This window comes from Schistocerca serialis, chromosome 4 (assembly GCF_023864345.2).
Source record: "Schistocerca serialis cubense isolate TAMUIC-IGC-003099 chromosome 4, iqSchSeri2.2, whole genome shotgun sequence".
NCBI lineage: Eukaryota > Metazoa > Arthropoda > Insecta > Orthoptera > Acrididae > Schistocerca > Schistocerca serialis.
Window position 1 is genome coordinate 742,967,355 of NC_064641.1, and position 17,322 is coordinate 742,984,676.

General features: G+C 42.8%; 2 protein-coding genes and 1 pseudogene across 3 annotated transcripts in view; 1 reads left to right on the forward strand and 2 right to left on the reverse strand.

The window, feature by feature from the left end:
- The window catches only part of LOC126473269 (E3 ubiquitin-protein ligase Ubr3), a 297,943-nt gene that overhangs the window by 138,347 nt on the left and 142,274 nt on the right, over positions 1 to 17,322 (reverse strand). The window lies entirely within an intron of this gene.
- Positions 4,341 to 17,322, forward strand: part of LOC126473270 (uncharacterized) — a 36,573-nt gene continuing 23,591 nt past the window's right edge. Inside the window, exons 1-2 of the mRNA XM_050100222.1 lie at positions 4,341 to 4,487; positions 11,373 to 11,620. Of these exons, the coding sequence (XP_049956179.1) occupies positions 11,405 to 11,620 (216 nt within the window). The 5' untranslated portion in view covers positions 4,341 to 4,487; positions 11,373 to 11,404. The remainder of the gene's footprint in view (positions 4,488 to 11,372; positions 11,621 to 17,322) is intronic.
- On the reverse strand, positions 10,239 to 10,356 carry LOC126476851 (5S ribosomal RNA; annotated as a pseudogene).

Genomic DNA, 17,322 nt, shown 5'->3' on the forward strand with positions numbered 1-17,322 from the left:
CAGAGAACCCGAACCTGAACTACTGACTGATGAAAACATATAATGTGCCTGATGGGTCTACATTTGTAGCACTCTCTGCCACGTGGCTTGTTTACCTTTAAGAACATCAGGAGAAGAATTCAACCCGGAAAGTTTTCTTGCCAACTGTGACGCATAGTGGAGATTCTGTAATGCGTATTACATTGATACTGAGGTTTAGGATGAATTCATCTGTTTCACTGAAGGGAAAATAAATGGTAAGATCTAGAAAACGATTATGCGCAGCTACATTTTATTCAACGGGAAAGACAGTAGTATTAAAAGTTTGCAGCTTTTAAGATGGTAATGCCCCACGTGTATTGTCGGAAGTGTCACACTGCTTTGACAAGTGTAAAGTTGAAACATCAATTCTTCGGCAGCCTCTACAACCACCAAATCTGAATATTTAGTCCCTGTCATTTGTACAGCGAGAAATAAATTGCGCAATTTTTGTGTATTGTATGAAATTAAATTGAGCGCTACATAGGTTCTATAATAGGGCTGTCGAAAAAATATCGAATATTTTTTCAAACAAAAAAAAAATGTCGAATATGTTGGCAATACTTCTCCCCCCGGTATATCGATATCAAAACGGCAATATCGAGTGCCGATATTTTTATTTTGTGTTATATTTTTTCACAATTTTTGATACGTATTTGTTCTTTTGAAACTAATGTCGAACATAATTTGAGCTTTCATCAGGGCCATTCTTTTTCTTTTAACTGTGTGAAGCAAGTATAATGTGGCACGAAAGAATTCCAGTTGTACTGAGTTGTGGCTGTGTGAGTGGAACAACAATATTTCCGATGTGAAGAAATAGCACACCAATTGTGTTAAAAAGCCAACTACTTCACGTCGGCATTCTTCAAATACATCTGCTGAAAATGATGAACAACAATCTAAATGACAAGCAGTCTTTGCGGTGAGCGGATACGTGTGAGGGAAAAAAACGCTTATGTAATCGGCGCTCGGAGCCACCAACAGAAACTGCAACGTTTAGCTTCGCCACGCAGTTTTGACACTACAACTGTTTGGTCGCTGGCGTTGGCAGATGTGAAAAAACAGGGAAGTCGACATGATGTCTTGCAGACAAATCCGATATGTGGCGAAACCGAGCAAAGGGCCGATTAGACACCTTTTATTGTGACACTTACATGCAATTACCATTGTTAGCAAAGAGATTATCGGCAAGCGTGAACGTGCAACGTTTTCCATTCAATTCTTGCTCAGAGGAAGCTAGGCAGGCTGCTGGCTTGTTGATGTATGGAGTATACAGCTCTAAAACCAGTAGTATTTTTATTTACAAGGTGAAGCCGACACTTTTCTGGGCAGGTATATCGATATTTTTTCCGTGACATATCAATACTTTTGCCCGATATATCGATATACGATGATATTTTTTAAATATCGATACTTTTACAAATATCAACAGCCCTATTCTATATCATTGATCTGCACGAGGATTCAGACTGTTTTAGATATCTAATCCATCCCTACAAACTATTCTTGTTTGGGGACTACAATGTTTAAGTAGCAGTGGGATTAGTCAAGGTAATATGCTGCTACCTTTCTCCAATCAGAATGCCGGTAACAGACAGTTAATGGGGGATCTAATGACTACAAAGTCTTTCACGAGGAAGTTCTTGGATAAAATGCCGTACTTTCGATGGTTACCTCCATCTGACTAACATTGGCGCCGGCCGGATTGGCTGAGCGGTTCTAGGTGCTACAGTCTGGAACCGCGCGACCGCTACGGTCGCAGGTTCGAATCCTACCTCGGGCATGGATGTGTGTGATGTACTTCGGTTAGTTAGGTTTAGATAGTTCAAATTTCTAGGGGACTGATGACCTCAGAAGTTAAGTCCCATAGTGCTCAGAGCCATTTGAACCAACTAACATTGGCAATTTATCCAAATTTGACATGGAAGTTTACGAAGAACTTCTATTCCTTAGGGATCTAATGTTTAACACAAAATTCAATCCGTGCTGCTGATCGATATTTTTTTTACATCGTAATAGATACGTATTTGTGTTCCTCTGTACAATTCATGTACGCCCTACACCCGATTTAATAAGTTTTTGGAAGTAGCAAAGTTCGAACAAGTTACTTACATTCTGGATTTGTCCCAAGCAATTATACACTGAGGAGCTAAAGAAACCGGTACACCTGCCTAATGCCGTGTAGGGCCGCCGGGAGCACTCAGAATTGCCAGAACAAGACGTGCCATGGATTCGACTAATGTCTGAAGTAGTTCTGGAGGGAATTGACACTATGAATCCTGCAAGGCTGTCCTTACATCCATAGGAATATGAGAAGGTGGAGATCACTTCTGAACTGCACGTTGCAAGGCATACGACATATGCTCAATAATCTTAACGCATGGGGAGTTTGGTGGACAGCGGAAGTATTTAAACTCAGAAGAGTGTTCCTGGAACCACTATGTAGCAGTTATGGACGTGTGGGGTATCGCATTGTCCTGCAGGAATTGCCCAAGTCTGTCGGAATGCACAATGGACATAAATGGATGTAGGCGAACAGACAGAATGCTTATGTACGTGTCACCTGTCAGAGTCGTATTTAGACGTACTGTATCAGGGGTCCCATATCACTCCAACTGCACACGCCCCACGCCATTACAGAGCCCCCACCACCTTAAACAGTCCCCTCTCCGCTGCCAATGCAGGGTCCATGGATTCAACAGGTTGTCTCCATACCCGTACACGCCCATCCGCTCGATACAACCTGAAACGAGACTCGTCCGATCAGGCAACATGTTTCTAATCATCAACAGTCCAATGTCGGTGTTGACAGGCCCAGGTGAGGCGTAAAGCTTTGTGTCGTGCGGTCATCAATGGTGCACGAGTGGACCTTGGGCTCCGAAAGCCCATATCGATGATGTTTCGTTGAATGGTTTGCACGCTGATACTTTTTGATGGCCCAGAAATGAAATCTGCAGCAACTTGCGAAAGGGTTGCACTTCTGTCACGTTGAACGATTCTCTTCAGTCGTCGTTGGCCCGTTCTTGCAGGATCTTTTTCCGGCCGCAGCGCTGTCGGTGATTTGATGTTTTTTTCGGATTCCTGATATTCACGTTACACTCGTGAAATGGTCGTACGGGAAAATCCCCACTTCATCGCTACCTCGGAGATGCCATGTCCCATCGCTCATGCGCCGACTACAACTCCACGTTCAAACTCACTCAAATCTTGATAACCTGCTATTGTAGCAGCAGTAACTGATCTAATAACTGCGCCAGACACTTTCTCTCGTGTATAGGCTTTGCCGCCCGCAGAGCCGTGTTCTGCCTGTTTACATATCTCTGTATGTGAATACGCATGCCTATACCAGTTTCTTTGGCGCTTCAGTGTATTACAGCAGTTAGTAGCACTGCAACTAACAGGCACACTCCAATGATTCAAGAGTTCAAAATGGTTCAAATGGCTCTGAGCACTATGGGACTCAACTACTGCGGTCATCAGTCCCCTAGAACTTAGAACTACTTAAACCTAACTAACCTAAGGACATCACACACATCCATGCCCGAGGCAGGATTCGAACCTGCGACCGTAGCAGTCGCACGATTCCGGACTGCGCGCCTAGAACCGCGAGACCACCGCGGCCGGCCGATTCAAGAGTATCCAGCGTTTTTAATCTCTATTTCTTGAACAGGTTCATGCAATCATGGCATCACAGTGTGCAAAGACCACCTTGTTAGAAGCGTCTTCAATCTCTATCAACGACAAACGCTAAAATTTTCCATGAAATCTTAGCAACATTATCGCCACCTCTAAACCAAAATTCAGATTCTTGTGGAAGAATTTAAATTGAGCTCCTCAGCAGCAATTCGCTTAACAGGTATAAAAACAAATTTAAAAAATTCAGCAGTTCACCGCTAGTCTCTTCGAATGAGCAATAACCGCTCGTCAAATTTAGTTTAAAAAATAGCCCAGTTCCTCATATTCAAGACGAATTCGCATGATTCCAGGACCTCTGTTTTGGTGGGATCCAGAAGTGCTATGGCAGTGTGTTTATTTGTGCCCCTTAGAGACAGCAGGCGTTGTGGCACAATGCACGCCTTTGTGCTGTCGATTAAAGAATTGTCCCTGGTGCAATTGTCCCCCCCCCCTCCCTCCCCCGACCGCCGTCATCGGGTATCCACTCGCTTTTCAAGTGTCGTCCTCCCCCCTCCCCATCCCCTTCTTCCCCCCAGGTCCACCAACACCGCTAGCCGCCGTGGCCAACATTCAGTACGCTGATCTTGGTGTAAGCTATATCAGGCCTTCGCTTCCCCCCTCCAGGTCCCCTCTTGGAGCACGTGATCCTACTGCTGCCAAGAGCCTCGCCTCGCACCGAGCACTTACGTCAACTCTTGCGAGTTCAACAGGCTGCAGGGCAGCTCTCTTCAGTTCGCGCAGCAACGCAGCAGCTACAGTTAGACCGGCTGACGCACAACCGGAAGCGTGTCCAGGTGAGTTCAAATGCTGACTTGTGCGTGAAACGAGGACAGCCGGCTTTGCCTGCGCCCACTGGAAATCATGCTACACTGCTGAATTATTCAATCATCTACTCTCTAAAAAAAAAAAAGCTGCTTTGCCGTTACGCTACAAAAATAATTAGATACAGCTTTCAAACTTTTCTAGCGAAAAATTACTAACAGAACAGCAAAAGGCCACTTAATTACCAAAAGAACAATCCCGTGTGAACTGTTCCGCATCGTCAATTCTCCGGCGAAAATACCAGCCTGCTTCTTATAATTCTGTTGAATTTCATCTGTTACTTCACAGGACGTTTTGTGCTATTGTTTATTACACACACATAATTTACTCGTACATGAACTACTAACTGTTTGCAGCTTTCAAAAAGTTTGTACCAAGAAACCACTGTAACGAACGGCCAAAAAGGCAGCCACTGTTCTTATCATCCGCAGAACTCTTGTCGCACAACACCCCCGATTTTATAAATGGGTCTCCCTGTAAGACATGTAAGCTCAAATGACGCACGCTGAGAAGTTGTAGAATTGCAACACTCATGTCACTTTCTATATATGGACTGCTGGAATGTTTACAGAAAATGATGTCGAACATGTTCACCGGAACACATTGGTTTCTCCCGCTATAATTTTTTTATCTTACTTTTCCATCAATCTTCCATCTGCTTCGTTATTTCGAGTGAAATGTTTGTAAACATTTCGACAGAAAACTCGTCACGTTTCTGCAATCATTAACAAAAAAGAAACAATCACACAACAAAGTATTTCGCTCAAGTTCATCATACTGCTTAAATGCTCTTTCAAATTTATCATCTTCCAACAGAGAAACGGCTGAGGTTGATTACCTTCTAGAATATTGACTGTAAATTGTAGCAGTAGGTAATCTTTGGTGTCTTGGGCATATTGCGATAGTTGCTGAAACAGTTGTGAACGGGGAACGAGCATGTAATTCAAAATCAAGTATTGTCCCGACAGGCATAATTAATCCGTTGTGCTAACTAGGATTACAGTCTGGCGCATTTATATGAATTACATAGCGATGTTTCAAAGTGTGGGGGAGAAAATATTCTTAACTTCTTTCTGTCCCCACATTAACTTTAACAGATGTTTTAAAACTACACTGGTAACTTCTTTTTGAACATCGAAAACGGGAGGGATTTCAGTTCCGCGGCAAGTGTTAAGTTGCAAATGCAATATAATCCAATTTGAGAAATATGCACATCAATCCCAGAACCTGCTTTTATGGTGGGACTTCCTTGATGGATGGATGGATGAAAACATGGCGAATCCCTGTCAAGAAGTGGATGATACCACTCATCCTAGCTCGTGGTCATATTGGCAGTAAAAAACGGATGCTGGGCACCCGATGGCTAAATTTATGTGGAGGCTAAGGACAGCAGTTGCTTACAGTCATTCGTTGCTACAAAATAATTAACCTTTGATTTTTCATGGAGTTTTTTTAATCATCAATGCTTCATGTGGCAGTCATTAAAGTGTTGGATGCAATCGTCACTGTTGGGGTGGGGGTCGGGAGAGAGAGTGTGTGTGTGTGTGTATGTGTGTGTGTGTGTGTGGGGGGGGGGGGGGGGTCTGTATGCTCCCACAGTTTGCCAGTAGTTCGTCACTAGTGATTTCTCAGTGGCATTTGTTTACGAGTACGGTAAACTCTCCGTGTTACTTGTTTCAAAGGCTTAAGGCAACCTCTCCCATCAAGTGTACACGTGTTGCGTTGTAGCTAACGTTAGGGGCTTCAAGACGGTCCTGTAACTTTTTATTTTCGATGGACAAATACGAATCTGTTTTTGTGAAGTAATTGATACAATAAATGACAATGGGGATTCAGGGACCAAGGGGATAATATTGTGGCCAAATTTTGTAGTTACTAAAGTTCGCGTATACTGATTAGTCAACAAAGAACTTAAATACTGAATGTGATTATTTTCTTTTGTGGTCATGTCAGTCTTTCTATCTTTTAATTCCTTAAAGCTCCTGAAAGTTTATAATAAAATAATACAAAGTACTCACAATTTGTATTTATTGAGGGAAAAGTGACATAAAACTCTAGGGTCAACTGAATTTTGAAATACGGATCTTCAGATTTGGATTCTGAGATAATCAGTTGGAGAGCCTCAAGAAATGGGTCTTGGCATTTGTCCGGATACACAAACAGCCCAATTACGAATTTTCGTTTGCCCATTTCCCACAAATAAATGACTTGACAATATATCAACAATGACAATGTCTGACTATATATCAACAGTGTCCTCCCAGAATTTCGTTGCAATCGAAAAATCGATGTATCTAATTACGCGAGAAATCTGCAGAAGTCAGTATACAAGATTCCATGGAAATCACGCAATAAAATACTATCAAAAGAATGAATGAAACAGTTGGTCAGCAATGAAGAGTTTGGAGACTAAAGAGAATGGGTAACTTAACGAGTGACGTCCGAATACAGTGCGTTAATCTCAGGATGTGTAGTTGGGAAACTATGTGAACGAAAAGATTTGCTTGAAGCAACGGAATGCAGATTTGGATGAGAATAACAAGTACGGGATTGCATAAATTGGAGGTGGGAGGCAATGAACACGCGTACTAACGGGAAACTTGTTTCAGACGTGTGATAACACACAAGTAGAGCTGGAGGATGAGAAACTCACGGTAATTTCGCTTCGCTGTTAGCTTCGTTGTTATAGTGGGTCGATGCCATTTACTGAAACTGATGAAAAGGTGCGAAATTCAATAATGAACAATTTGAAACAACATTCTTGTTGGAGGCTCTAAACAAAACACTGCAACAGCTGAATTTGATAGTTTGGATAATATGGAAAACGAAGTTACGAAATCACAGACTAAAAGCCAATGGAAAAAAAAAAAACACTAAGAAAGGCAATACAAATGTATTAACCTAAAACTCGAGAGAGTTTTCGTTACGTAGATCTGATTCAGATCAAACATTCGATCCTTTAAAAAACGGAGACCCTGCGTAAACACTGTCTCGCGATGACACACGACCTCGACCAGCATGCTGAAGATTTTCTGTCTGCGGAATAAGATATTATATCGAGGTCAAAATAATGGCCTGTCGATAAGTGACAACCAGGTTGAAGGTCAAAGCTATTGATATGTGTAAGTCTGCGAGAGCTCTGCTTCGTTTACTGATCCAAGGCTGGCTCGTGCCATCCCGTTCAATACGCGAAAACTGCTTTCGTTTTTTTCTCAGCAGTTCCGCATTCCCTTTTTTCCCAATGACTTGTTCGCCATTTTATGTTCGTTTCTTTCACTCCACTGCCTTGTGGCATACGGAAGCAACACAGGTTCCAAAGATGCCTTGTGGCATACACTTTGATATTCAGAGAGTATTACTCGTATTTTGCAAGGCAAGCGCACTAATTTTTGACAAAGTAAGCACAATAACGGGGGAAAGGAAGAATTCAGGTGAATTAATTTCTACGTAAACGTGAAATGTGTGGCGTACGTATTTTTACACTTAACTGCAGCTTCAGCTTTCCTCAGCATTAGTCCAAAACTTTGTACGTATGTCGGTTCACGCTTTTCAAAAGCTTCTCATTACAACTGAGGAGCAAATATAAAAGAAGATCACTAATCACCAACATTACTCGAAGAAAGGCTATCACTTACTCTCTAGTTATTAGCAACCGGAGGAATTTATGTTAGTGATTCTTTCGCATTTCATGAGCTGCTATCTACCAGAGTTTTTGATGTCTGCACAATGACATGTGCGGAGCACTTCAAGGATTCTATTAAAGTAAGTATAAGGAAGGTAATACCAAAAATATTACTCATGAAGCGTGAAATGTACATACATACGAACTGTCACTATATAAATGACCTGCCACATAGAGTACTCTATAAAATTTGCTTATAGTTTATTAGCCGACAGACAGTGTGATTCCGGATAATCATTTTTATATATCATAAAAATGATCTCTTAACGTAACAGTAATAAATGAGCAATATATTTACAGAGACCAAGAACGTAAGCAACGAGAATGATAAGGTTTTCCGTATATTTTTTAATTGTAATCACCACAACGCCTGCATATTCGCCATTTGTTTACTTTCAGGAAAATTTGCGTTTTTTCTTTTTAATAAAAAGAATTAAAATAATTAATCTTTTCTTTCGGCTTGCTATATATCTCTATGTTCACGCCCCACGTCGACAATAACAGAAGCAGACAAAAAAAGTGCCAAAAGAACAAGAACCAGTGGAACACAAAGTGAAAAGCGAACCGAACACGATCGCACGCAGGTCACTCAGGCGCGGCTAGCGTTTACACATGAAAATTGTCGTTCGCTGTTGCTCATTCTCTTATATTTGCTTCGGTGTAAAGGCGGCTTAAGATTTAAGGGAGATACGCGGAACTTCTCTGACACATCTGCCAGACGGGGTGGCGACAGGAAGGGCATCCGGCCACTCTCGGCAACTAACGACGCCAAATCCATAGTAACAGGGCCGACCCCGCGTTGAAGTGCGACAAAGGACCAAGAAAATGATAAATGATACTGGAGACCACTTATTTACAACTTACGCAACATTGATGTATGGCTCAAAGTTTTACTGTCCTTCAAAGTACTCAGCGATGTGGAAGTCTTGGGATACCCTTGGCAGCGCCAGTTGTTTTGACTGTTCGAATGGAGTGGTCTATTGCCTGATGAATCTCTGTAACAGTTCTGAAGCGAATGCCATGAAGCGTGCTTCCTTCGTCATAGGAATCGTGTTGAATTCACAAGGGCTTACGTCCGTTCCGGCCTCTTCGATTGAACAAATCTGTCACAAATTGCGCCCTATGCCTCCGAACTTTGTCCTGCAAAATGATGGTCTGAAGGAAACTTCGCCACTTATTTCTCTAAGCTAGTTGCAGGCCTCTTCCAAAAATGGAACAGGTTACAGAAAGAAGCGGCGACACTTTTCTGCAGGACCCGGCCATCATTTTGCAGGACAATGCCAGGCGCATATGGCACAAATTATGTATGATTTGCTCGATCGACGGGGCTGGAAAGTACTGTACAAACCACCACACACTTCGGACTATGCCCTTGTGGCTTCAACTTGATTCCTAAGATGAAGGAAGCGCTTCATGGTATTCGCTTCAAAACTGTTACAGAGATTCGTCGGGTAGTAGATCGTTCCACTGGTACTGCCAACACAACTGGAGTTGCTAAGGGTATCCTATCCGACGAGTTTCTCCTCGCTGGAAAGGGTTATGCACAAAGCTGGTGACTACTTCGGAGAGTAAAACTTTCAAACATGTATCTGTCTTGTATAAATCGTAAATAAATAGATGCCACTATTAAAGTTCCAGCTCTCGTATTTCAAATAGCGGCACTCACCAACTGCCGACGGAACTTTTGCGTCGTCTGCTAACACACTATTAAAGTTCCAGCTCTCGTATTTCAAATAGCGGCATTCACACCAACTGCCGACGGAACTTATGCGTCATCTGCTAACATCTTGAGTTAACCTACTATTGTCGCGGATGTCTTGTTACTAAAACTAAACTGCGCCCGAACAGGCCGTGAAGTCCTAAAGGTACCGACCGGGCGCCGTGTCATCCTCAGCCCGCAGGCGTCTCTGGATGCGGATATGGAGGGGCATGGGTTCATCACACCGCTCTCCCGACCGTATGTCAGTTTCCGAGACCGGAGCCGCTACTTCTCAATCTAGTAGCTTCTCAGTTTGCCTCACATGGGCTGAGTGCACCTCGTTGCAAACAGCGCTCGGTAGACCGGATGGTCATCCATCCAGGTGCTAACCCAGTCCGACAGCGCTTAACTACGGTGATCTGACGGGAACCGGTGTTACCACTGCGGCAAGGTCGTTGACATAGTCTTGTTACAGTAGTGAATTTTGTGTCGCCTCCCTTTTTATTGACTGTTTTCTTTGCTTTCATGATGCATTGCGAGCGCGGATGTTGCATGTCGTCTTGATGCTATATTTTGTAGTGCGCTCTCACGAAAGAGACCAAATATCTGAAAGGTAAAAATTATTTTAAAACATATTAAACTGAAAATGCCTGCAACGTGCACAAATAAGGGCACCGACATATAATAAAGTTTTTCAGTTTTTAATGAAACTGCTGTAACAGTAAAATAGTTTTACTGGCGAAAAATTAACTTTGGACATATGGATAAAGCATAAGGGCGATTCTGTTCACATCAGTACGTAAACTTTGTCTACAACTGTCAAGAACAACCATTCATAAATTCTATTACTGTTACTGACGCCTTAAAGCTGAGGGTATATTATCACTTTTGGGGAATATCATGTGTTCTGCAACGGCGATCCTGCATAATCTGTTTCGCCATTCAGTGCTAGGCATGATACGGTGTGGAGGTCCAGTGTGGGTTGGCCTTAACCCCCCCCCCCCCCAAAAAAAAAACAGTATTTTCAACCCGCACGATATCTTTCTTCATTTTGCATACTTTCTAAAAACTAATGCTAGAGAAATTTAGTTGATTGGAGAGAAAAAAAAAAAAGAAAAAAAAAACCACACACACACACACACACACAACCTCTGCGAATCTTTCGTTCTCCGGTGTTTCAACAATTCAGCCTGACTATTTCTCATTAAAGCAGATTTGTACAAGGTCTATGGTGCTTATTTTGTGTGGTGTATTGCTAATGGCCCTCTAGTCTAGTGAGTATTAAATGCAGGTTGTGGCCATCGCTTTCCATAGGTGATATTAGTATAACCCGATTAAGTGGTTGGGCTTCGCGCTCTACCAGCCCGCGACCGTGAAAAATCTGCAGTAAAACGACGCTCTTATGCCAAATCGCGGCAGATACATGGCAACAGTGGGACGGAAGATGTCCCACTAAACACAGCGGCTTTGTTGCAGGTTGCCCCATTCTACTGTAAGCGACGCGCAATATGCGTCAGCTGCTGTGGCTGCCTGTGTTGCTGGCTGCGCTGCGGCCCACAAGCAGCATCGACTTCCGCGACATCAACGAGTTGGTGACCTTCCTCAGCAAAACGCTGCCCGGCGTGATCCATATGGCTGAAGCCAACAACAGCGAGGAAGATGGCCCTAGCATGCCAATAAAGGCCAATAAGGAAGAGAGGGAGCTCGTGGGCCGCTTGAAACAGGTAAGATTCCTTTCTGGTCCGAGATTTATGCTAGCTATATCGTAGTTGGTCAACATTAAGTGTTGCTCATTGTCGGCGCAAGCCTTTAGACCTGCCGACACTTCGGCAACTTGGCTGTCAAGTATATCGCTTTCAATAGAACTATCGAGTGGAGTGGCGCAGTGGATAGCGCAACGGACGACGGTTCAAACCCGCGTCCGGCCATCCAGATTTAGGTTTTCCGCGATTTCCCTGAACTGCTGCGGAAAATGCTGGAATGGTTCATTTCAAGAGCACGGCTAACTTCCTTCCCCATCACTGACACAATCCGAGCGCTTGTTCTCCACCTGCAATGACCTCGATGTAGACGAAACATTAGACCCACTCTTCCTTCCTTCTTTTTTCAATAAAACTGTATTGTCTGCACACATTTCTCCTAGTTCGGCAGATCCGTTCATCTGCCATACTTAGTTGGAACAATGCACCATTGCTGCTTCAGGCATACACTTCGCTATGAGTACTACTGTACGCGTATCTTTTTCTATGCAGAAATTGATATCTGGTCTATTTTTCATAAATGTTACTCGAATCAATTTGACATGCTAATAATATTTTAGGCCATTTGGGAGAGTTCCGAATTCACTTTGGGAAGTCCTCACTCATGCGCCAAAAATACAAATGGGGTATGATTGCCCTCAGCGAATACGTCACAATGTGTATTTCAATTAAGTAGATCGGTTCATCAAAGCTTTTTTAAAACCAGTTTTAAGAAAGATAAGCTTTTGTTGGATTCTTTATGTAGACGTCGACTAGAAACATGAACAGTTAAATGAGGAAGCAAACGACTTGCCATTTATTAATGTAGAGTGATGTACAAACATTGTTAGGATTTGACACAGTACCTTACTCTGAATCTCTTCTCCTGATGTTAGGAGACAACGAGAGTTAAAGAAAGCCGGAAACCACTCTAAGCTTTCATCTGGCTAACGATAGTTACCATCTTCCTGACGCCATCTTATAACAAATCAAAAATTTTAAATACACAATAAGAACATGGCTCTGAACACTATGGGACTTAACATCTATGGTCATCAGTGCCCTAGAACATAGAACTACTTAAACCTAACTAACCTAAGGACATCACACAACACCCAGTCATCACGAGGCAGAGAAAATCCCTGACCCCGCCGGGAATCGAACCCGGGAACCCGGGCGCGGCAATAAGAACATGTGGCATGTAATAGTTCTTGTTTCAAAATTAACATATTTGCCAAATTGAAACTGTGGTTTGTACTTTGAGGTTCATGTATGCCCAGTTTAAGAAATACATGACTGTGTCACTATAAAAGACGTTGCTATAGAAATAAACAGCGCCGTTAACAGAAGTGGCTCAAAATCCACTTTAAATGAAGACAAAGGATACTGCTGTTTTTTGATGTCTATTTCTTTAAAATCCTTGAAGAATTCTTATAAAAACGTTAGCACAGCAAAAACAAATGCGTCCTGGGATTTTCATTGAGGTTCGCAAATGACGCACGTAATTAGCAATTTAAACTACGTGTTCAACCGAGTGCTCCCTTCTTGACATGATCACTCCCATAATAATGCAATGAGGATTTTTGTTTCCAGAGACAGTTGTGAAATCAGTGTTTTGTCTACAGAACCAATGGTTTCCATGTGGCTGAGAGATGATTCTGGCCATAAAAAGTATTCATGAAAATTTGGCTTGATTAATTGGTTCAAATGGTTCAAATGGCTCTGAGCACTATGGGACTCAACTGCTGAGGTCATTAGTCCCCTAGAACTTAGAACTAGTTAAACCTAACTAACCTAAGGACATCACAAACATCCATGCCCGAGGCAGGATTCGAACCTGCGACCGTAGCGGTCTTGCGGTTCCAGGCTGCAGCGCCTTTAACCGCCCGGCCACTTCGGCCGGCTTGATTAATTGGTATAAAGCATAATATAACTTAAGAGTTGGACTGAGGCTTGATTTTTATAAGACCCATTTGCTGCCGAAAATGTCAAGGAAATCAATTCGCAGGGGTCCGAATTATTATAAACAGTTAATGTCCATCCATAAAGCAAGAGCTGAACATGCTGGGGCAAGCCATTTACTTAGAAGAATATTTGTACTCATGAATGTAAATGTTTATATGGAACGGGTATTGACACTGCCTGTGTGTAGACAGCTGATAAACAGTTCTGCTTAAAGTTAGATAAATGCTCTGTTTGAAGTGAGGCAAACACAAGATATTTTAGAAGTAGCTGTTTATCCAAAATATACATAAAGTACCTCTCATTATTAACAGGAGTACATTAGCTCTAGTCATAAGTTGTTGTTAGTATACCTTAGTCCGCCCCGTAGATGAATGGTCAGTGTGATGGATTGTCAATCATCTGGGCCCGGGTTCGATTCCCGGCTGGGTCGGGGAATTTTCTCCGACCAGGGACTGGGTGTTGTACTGTCCTCATCCTCATCGACTGCAGGTCACCGTAGTGGCGTCAAATTGAAAAACCGGCGAACGGTCTGCCCGACGGGGGGCGGGGGGGTCCTAGCCATACTATTAAATAAATAAGTATACTTTACAGAAATAGCCTGCAGTGGTTGCTTCTGCCCATCCTTCAACATTGAGATGTTCTAAGCATATGCCAGCAGCAATGCCTCTACAGAGGAATGGGACAGAGCACAGGAGAATACCTATACAATACGCCATAAAAACACTATTAATGCTTTCGTTCGCTTCCAACAAAATTGGTCGTTCCGAGGTAAGCACACATTGTTCCTTCAGTTTGGCGTCGGTCTCATCAATATTTCCTCAAACGAGTAACAAACATGTAATTCACAAACACAGCATTTCAATAACGAAGCCGCGTTCAAACGGATTACTTTCTAAACGTAAGCCTGGAGAGCACCTAAATACTGTCCTCTTTACAGATTTAGTCTCCCTGCTTCAAACACCCAATGCCAGATCAAATCATCGCCCAGCCACTCAAATTTGATTTTTTCGTGTTTTCTATAAACAGTTAAGGCGAATTTCGGAACGCTTGCTTTGGAAAGGCCAAGCCTGAGTTCCTGCTCTATCCTTGTCTAATGACCTCGATGTCGACGGGATATTAAATTCTGATATCCTTCCTTTTAAACTATATGCTGTTATTACTGTTGCTCTCCTCCTCCTCCTCCTCCTCCTCCTCCTCCCACCACCACCTCCCACCACCACCACCACCACCACCACCACCACCACCACCACCAGTACTACTACAGTGATATTTTGTTAAAGCGACACACACGTAAAAAAGCTCTTCACTTCAGTGCCGCGTAAATCTTCCATGTACGTAACTTCTGTTTAATGATTCTGGGACTCCTCTTTCCAGCACAAGATGCTGGTTCAAATGGCTCTAAGCACTATGGGACCTAACATCTGAAGTCATCAGTACCCTCGACTGAGAACTACTTAAACCTAACTAACCTAAGGACATCACACATTTCCATGCCCGAGGCAGTATTCGAACCTGCGACCATATCAGCAGCGCGGTTCCGGACTGAAGCGCCTAGCCGGCGTGTGTGGCCAAGCGGTTCTAGGCACTTCAGTCTGGAACCGCGCGACCGCTACGGTCGCAGGTTCGAATCCTGCCTCGGGCATGGATGTGGGTGATGTCCTTAGGTTAGTTAGGTTTAAGTAGTTCGAAGTTCTAGGGGACTGATGACCTCAGATGTTAAGTCCTATTGTGCTCAGAGCCATTTGAACCATTATTTTAAGCGCCTACAACCGCTCGGTCACTGCTGCCGGCCAAGATTCTGGCTCTACGTTTTTCGAAAAGGTCCTGTGGGCTACCAGAAGCTGGTTAACAAGTAAAGCGATTTATCAGGTGGCGCTAGGAAAATCTTCGGCTGTTATTAACAATCGAACACGGTAAATTTATCTCCTGACTTCCAGTAGTCTACCACATGCATCTAGCAGGTGAAGTACCCCAAAATCTTTACAAAAGTATAGTGACAGAACTTTTCCATTTATGGGATGTAACCAATGCACCATCCGTCCAAAAGTTCAGGCAGATTTTATTCTTGGCGTATATAAGCGACATCAGCGCAATAACTGTACACAACATATGTGCATTCGACTAGTTAGTTGTGAGCAGGCAGTGTTATGTACTGGACGTGCAGCCATAACGCGTCAACGTTGTCACAAATCGCAGAAGAATATCATACCTAAATCAACTGTTCAAGACATCCAGAATATGCAACGATTGTTCTGAACATCTGGACTCCCGAACAAAAATAGCGACACGTGGACGTCTGCCTCGACTTGACTGAAATCCAAAATGAGGTCAGTTCTTTCCTAGAAAAAATCGTCATTGGTGGCAACACCGTGTTATAAATGCGAACCTACCAAAAAACGACAAAGTGCACAAATTAACCTGAAGGGTCAACGCTTTGACGACATAACCGACATTCCAGCATATGCGACAGGAAAAACATCTCAAAGGATGCCTATTCTGACAGTACCAAATGGTTCTGTGCGTTGTACTCAAGAGTAGTGTGGGTGTGAGAAAGACAGTACAACATGTGAAGCATTAAAACCACTATCTTCACTGACTCTATTTTTTATTAATCCAATCTCGAAACTTTCTGGACAGATGGGGGGTTTTACAGATTCATTCAACGGACATGCAAAATAAGACAAAAACTCACAACCCGAAAGCGCTGCTGACGAAGAGAGGACGCCAAACCTGAGAAGGGAACCAAGTTGACTGCAAGGAGCAAAGTACGTTACAACAATCATGAAAATGAAGATTAAGAAGGAACAGCACAACGTGCTTATTCTCCACAACACCAGGGAAGATGGGCAATTCCCTGCTAAAGTCCATACTGTCGTGGCCACTTATTAAGACATTGCTCTCTTGTCGAGTTCCTCGGTCGTCGTTTGTTTAATGCTTTTTCTTTAAGAATGCCCACCACGCTTGCTGACGAAACGTCCGAAAATTTTTTAATGAAACGTCGGCCTAAGATCCCGGCCAACGAGCAATACGCCAAAGAAATATTAAAAATCTGGGTGTTATTTTCACGAATTTAAATAATGAGGCCATTTGGTGAACGGCATTTTCAGCAACGAACTAGTGTTGATCAATGAAGGCAACTTGACGTGGTCACATACCCGCTCAAGTTTTAATGAAAGCCAAATCACTACCGCGGCCAAATGGGTTGCTGGGCACGTGCAACCATATACCTCAGGCTCCCAGTGTGAACTGGCGATAAAATGTCTTAGGTCTTCACTGGGTTTTCTTTATACGCCTGTGACAGCTCTAGGCTTCTACGAAGAAACACAGCTAGAATTCTGCGTGTTTGTTCCTTCCTACAAATTTACATTTTTCGGCATTAAATTCTACACTTTATTCTTTTAAACAAAAGACATCATTAGATTCATTGCTAAAATGTTCCTTTACGGTATATGTTAATGGAAATTTAACAAAATAGTGTCAGACAGTAGTGCGTTTTATGATGTCATCCACATCTCTTCATGAACGCACTATAACGCACGAAACAGGAATCTTACAATGAGGAACATAATATTTAGGAGACCGTAACTAGTGACATGGGCCGGGCAAATGCCCAGTGGGCAGGACATTTATAAATGGGCATTTGTCCAAAGCATTTAAAAAAAGTACTTTTTAAAGTTTTTACTGCTAGAATGTGTAATTTAACAATGTTAGAAGTTAGTAAA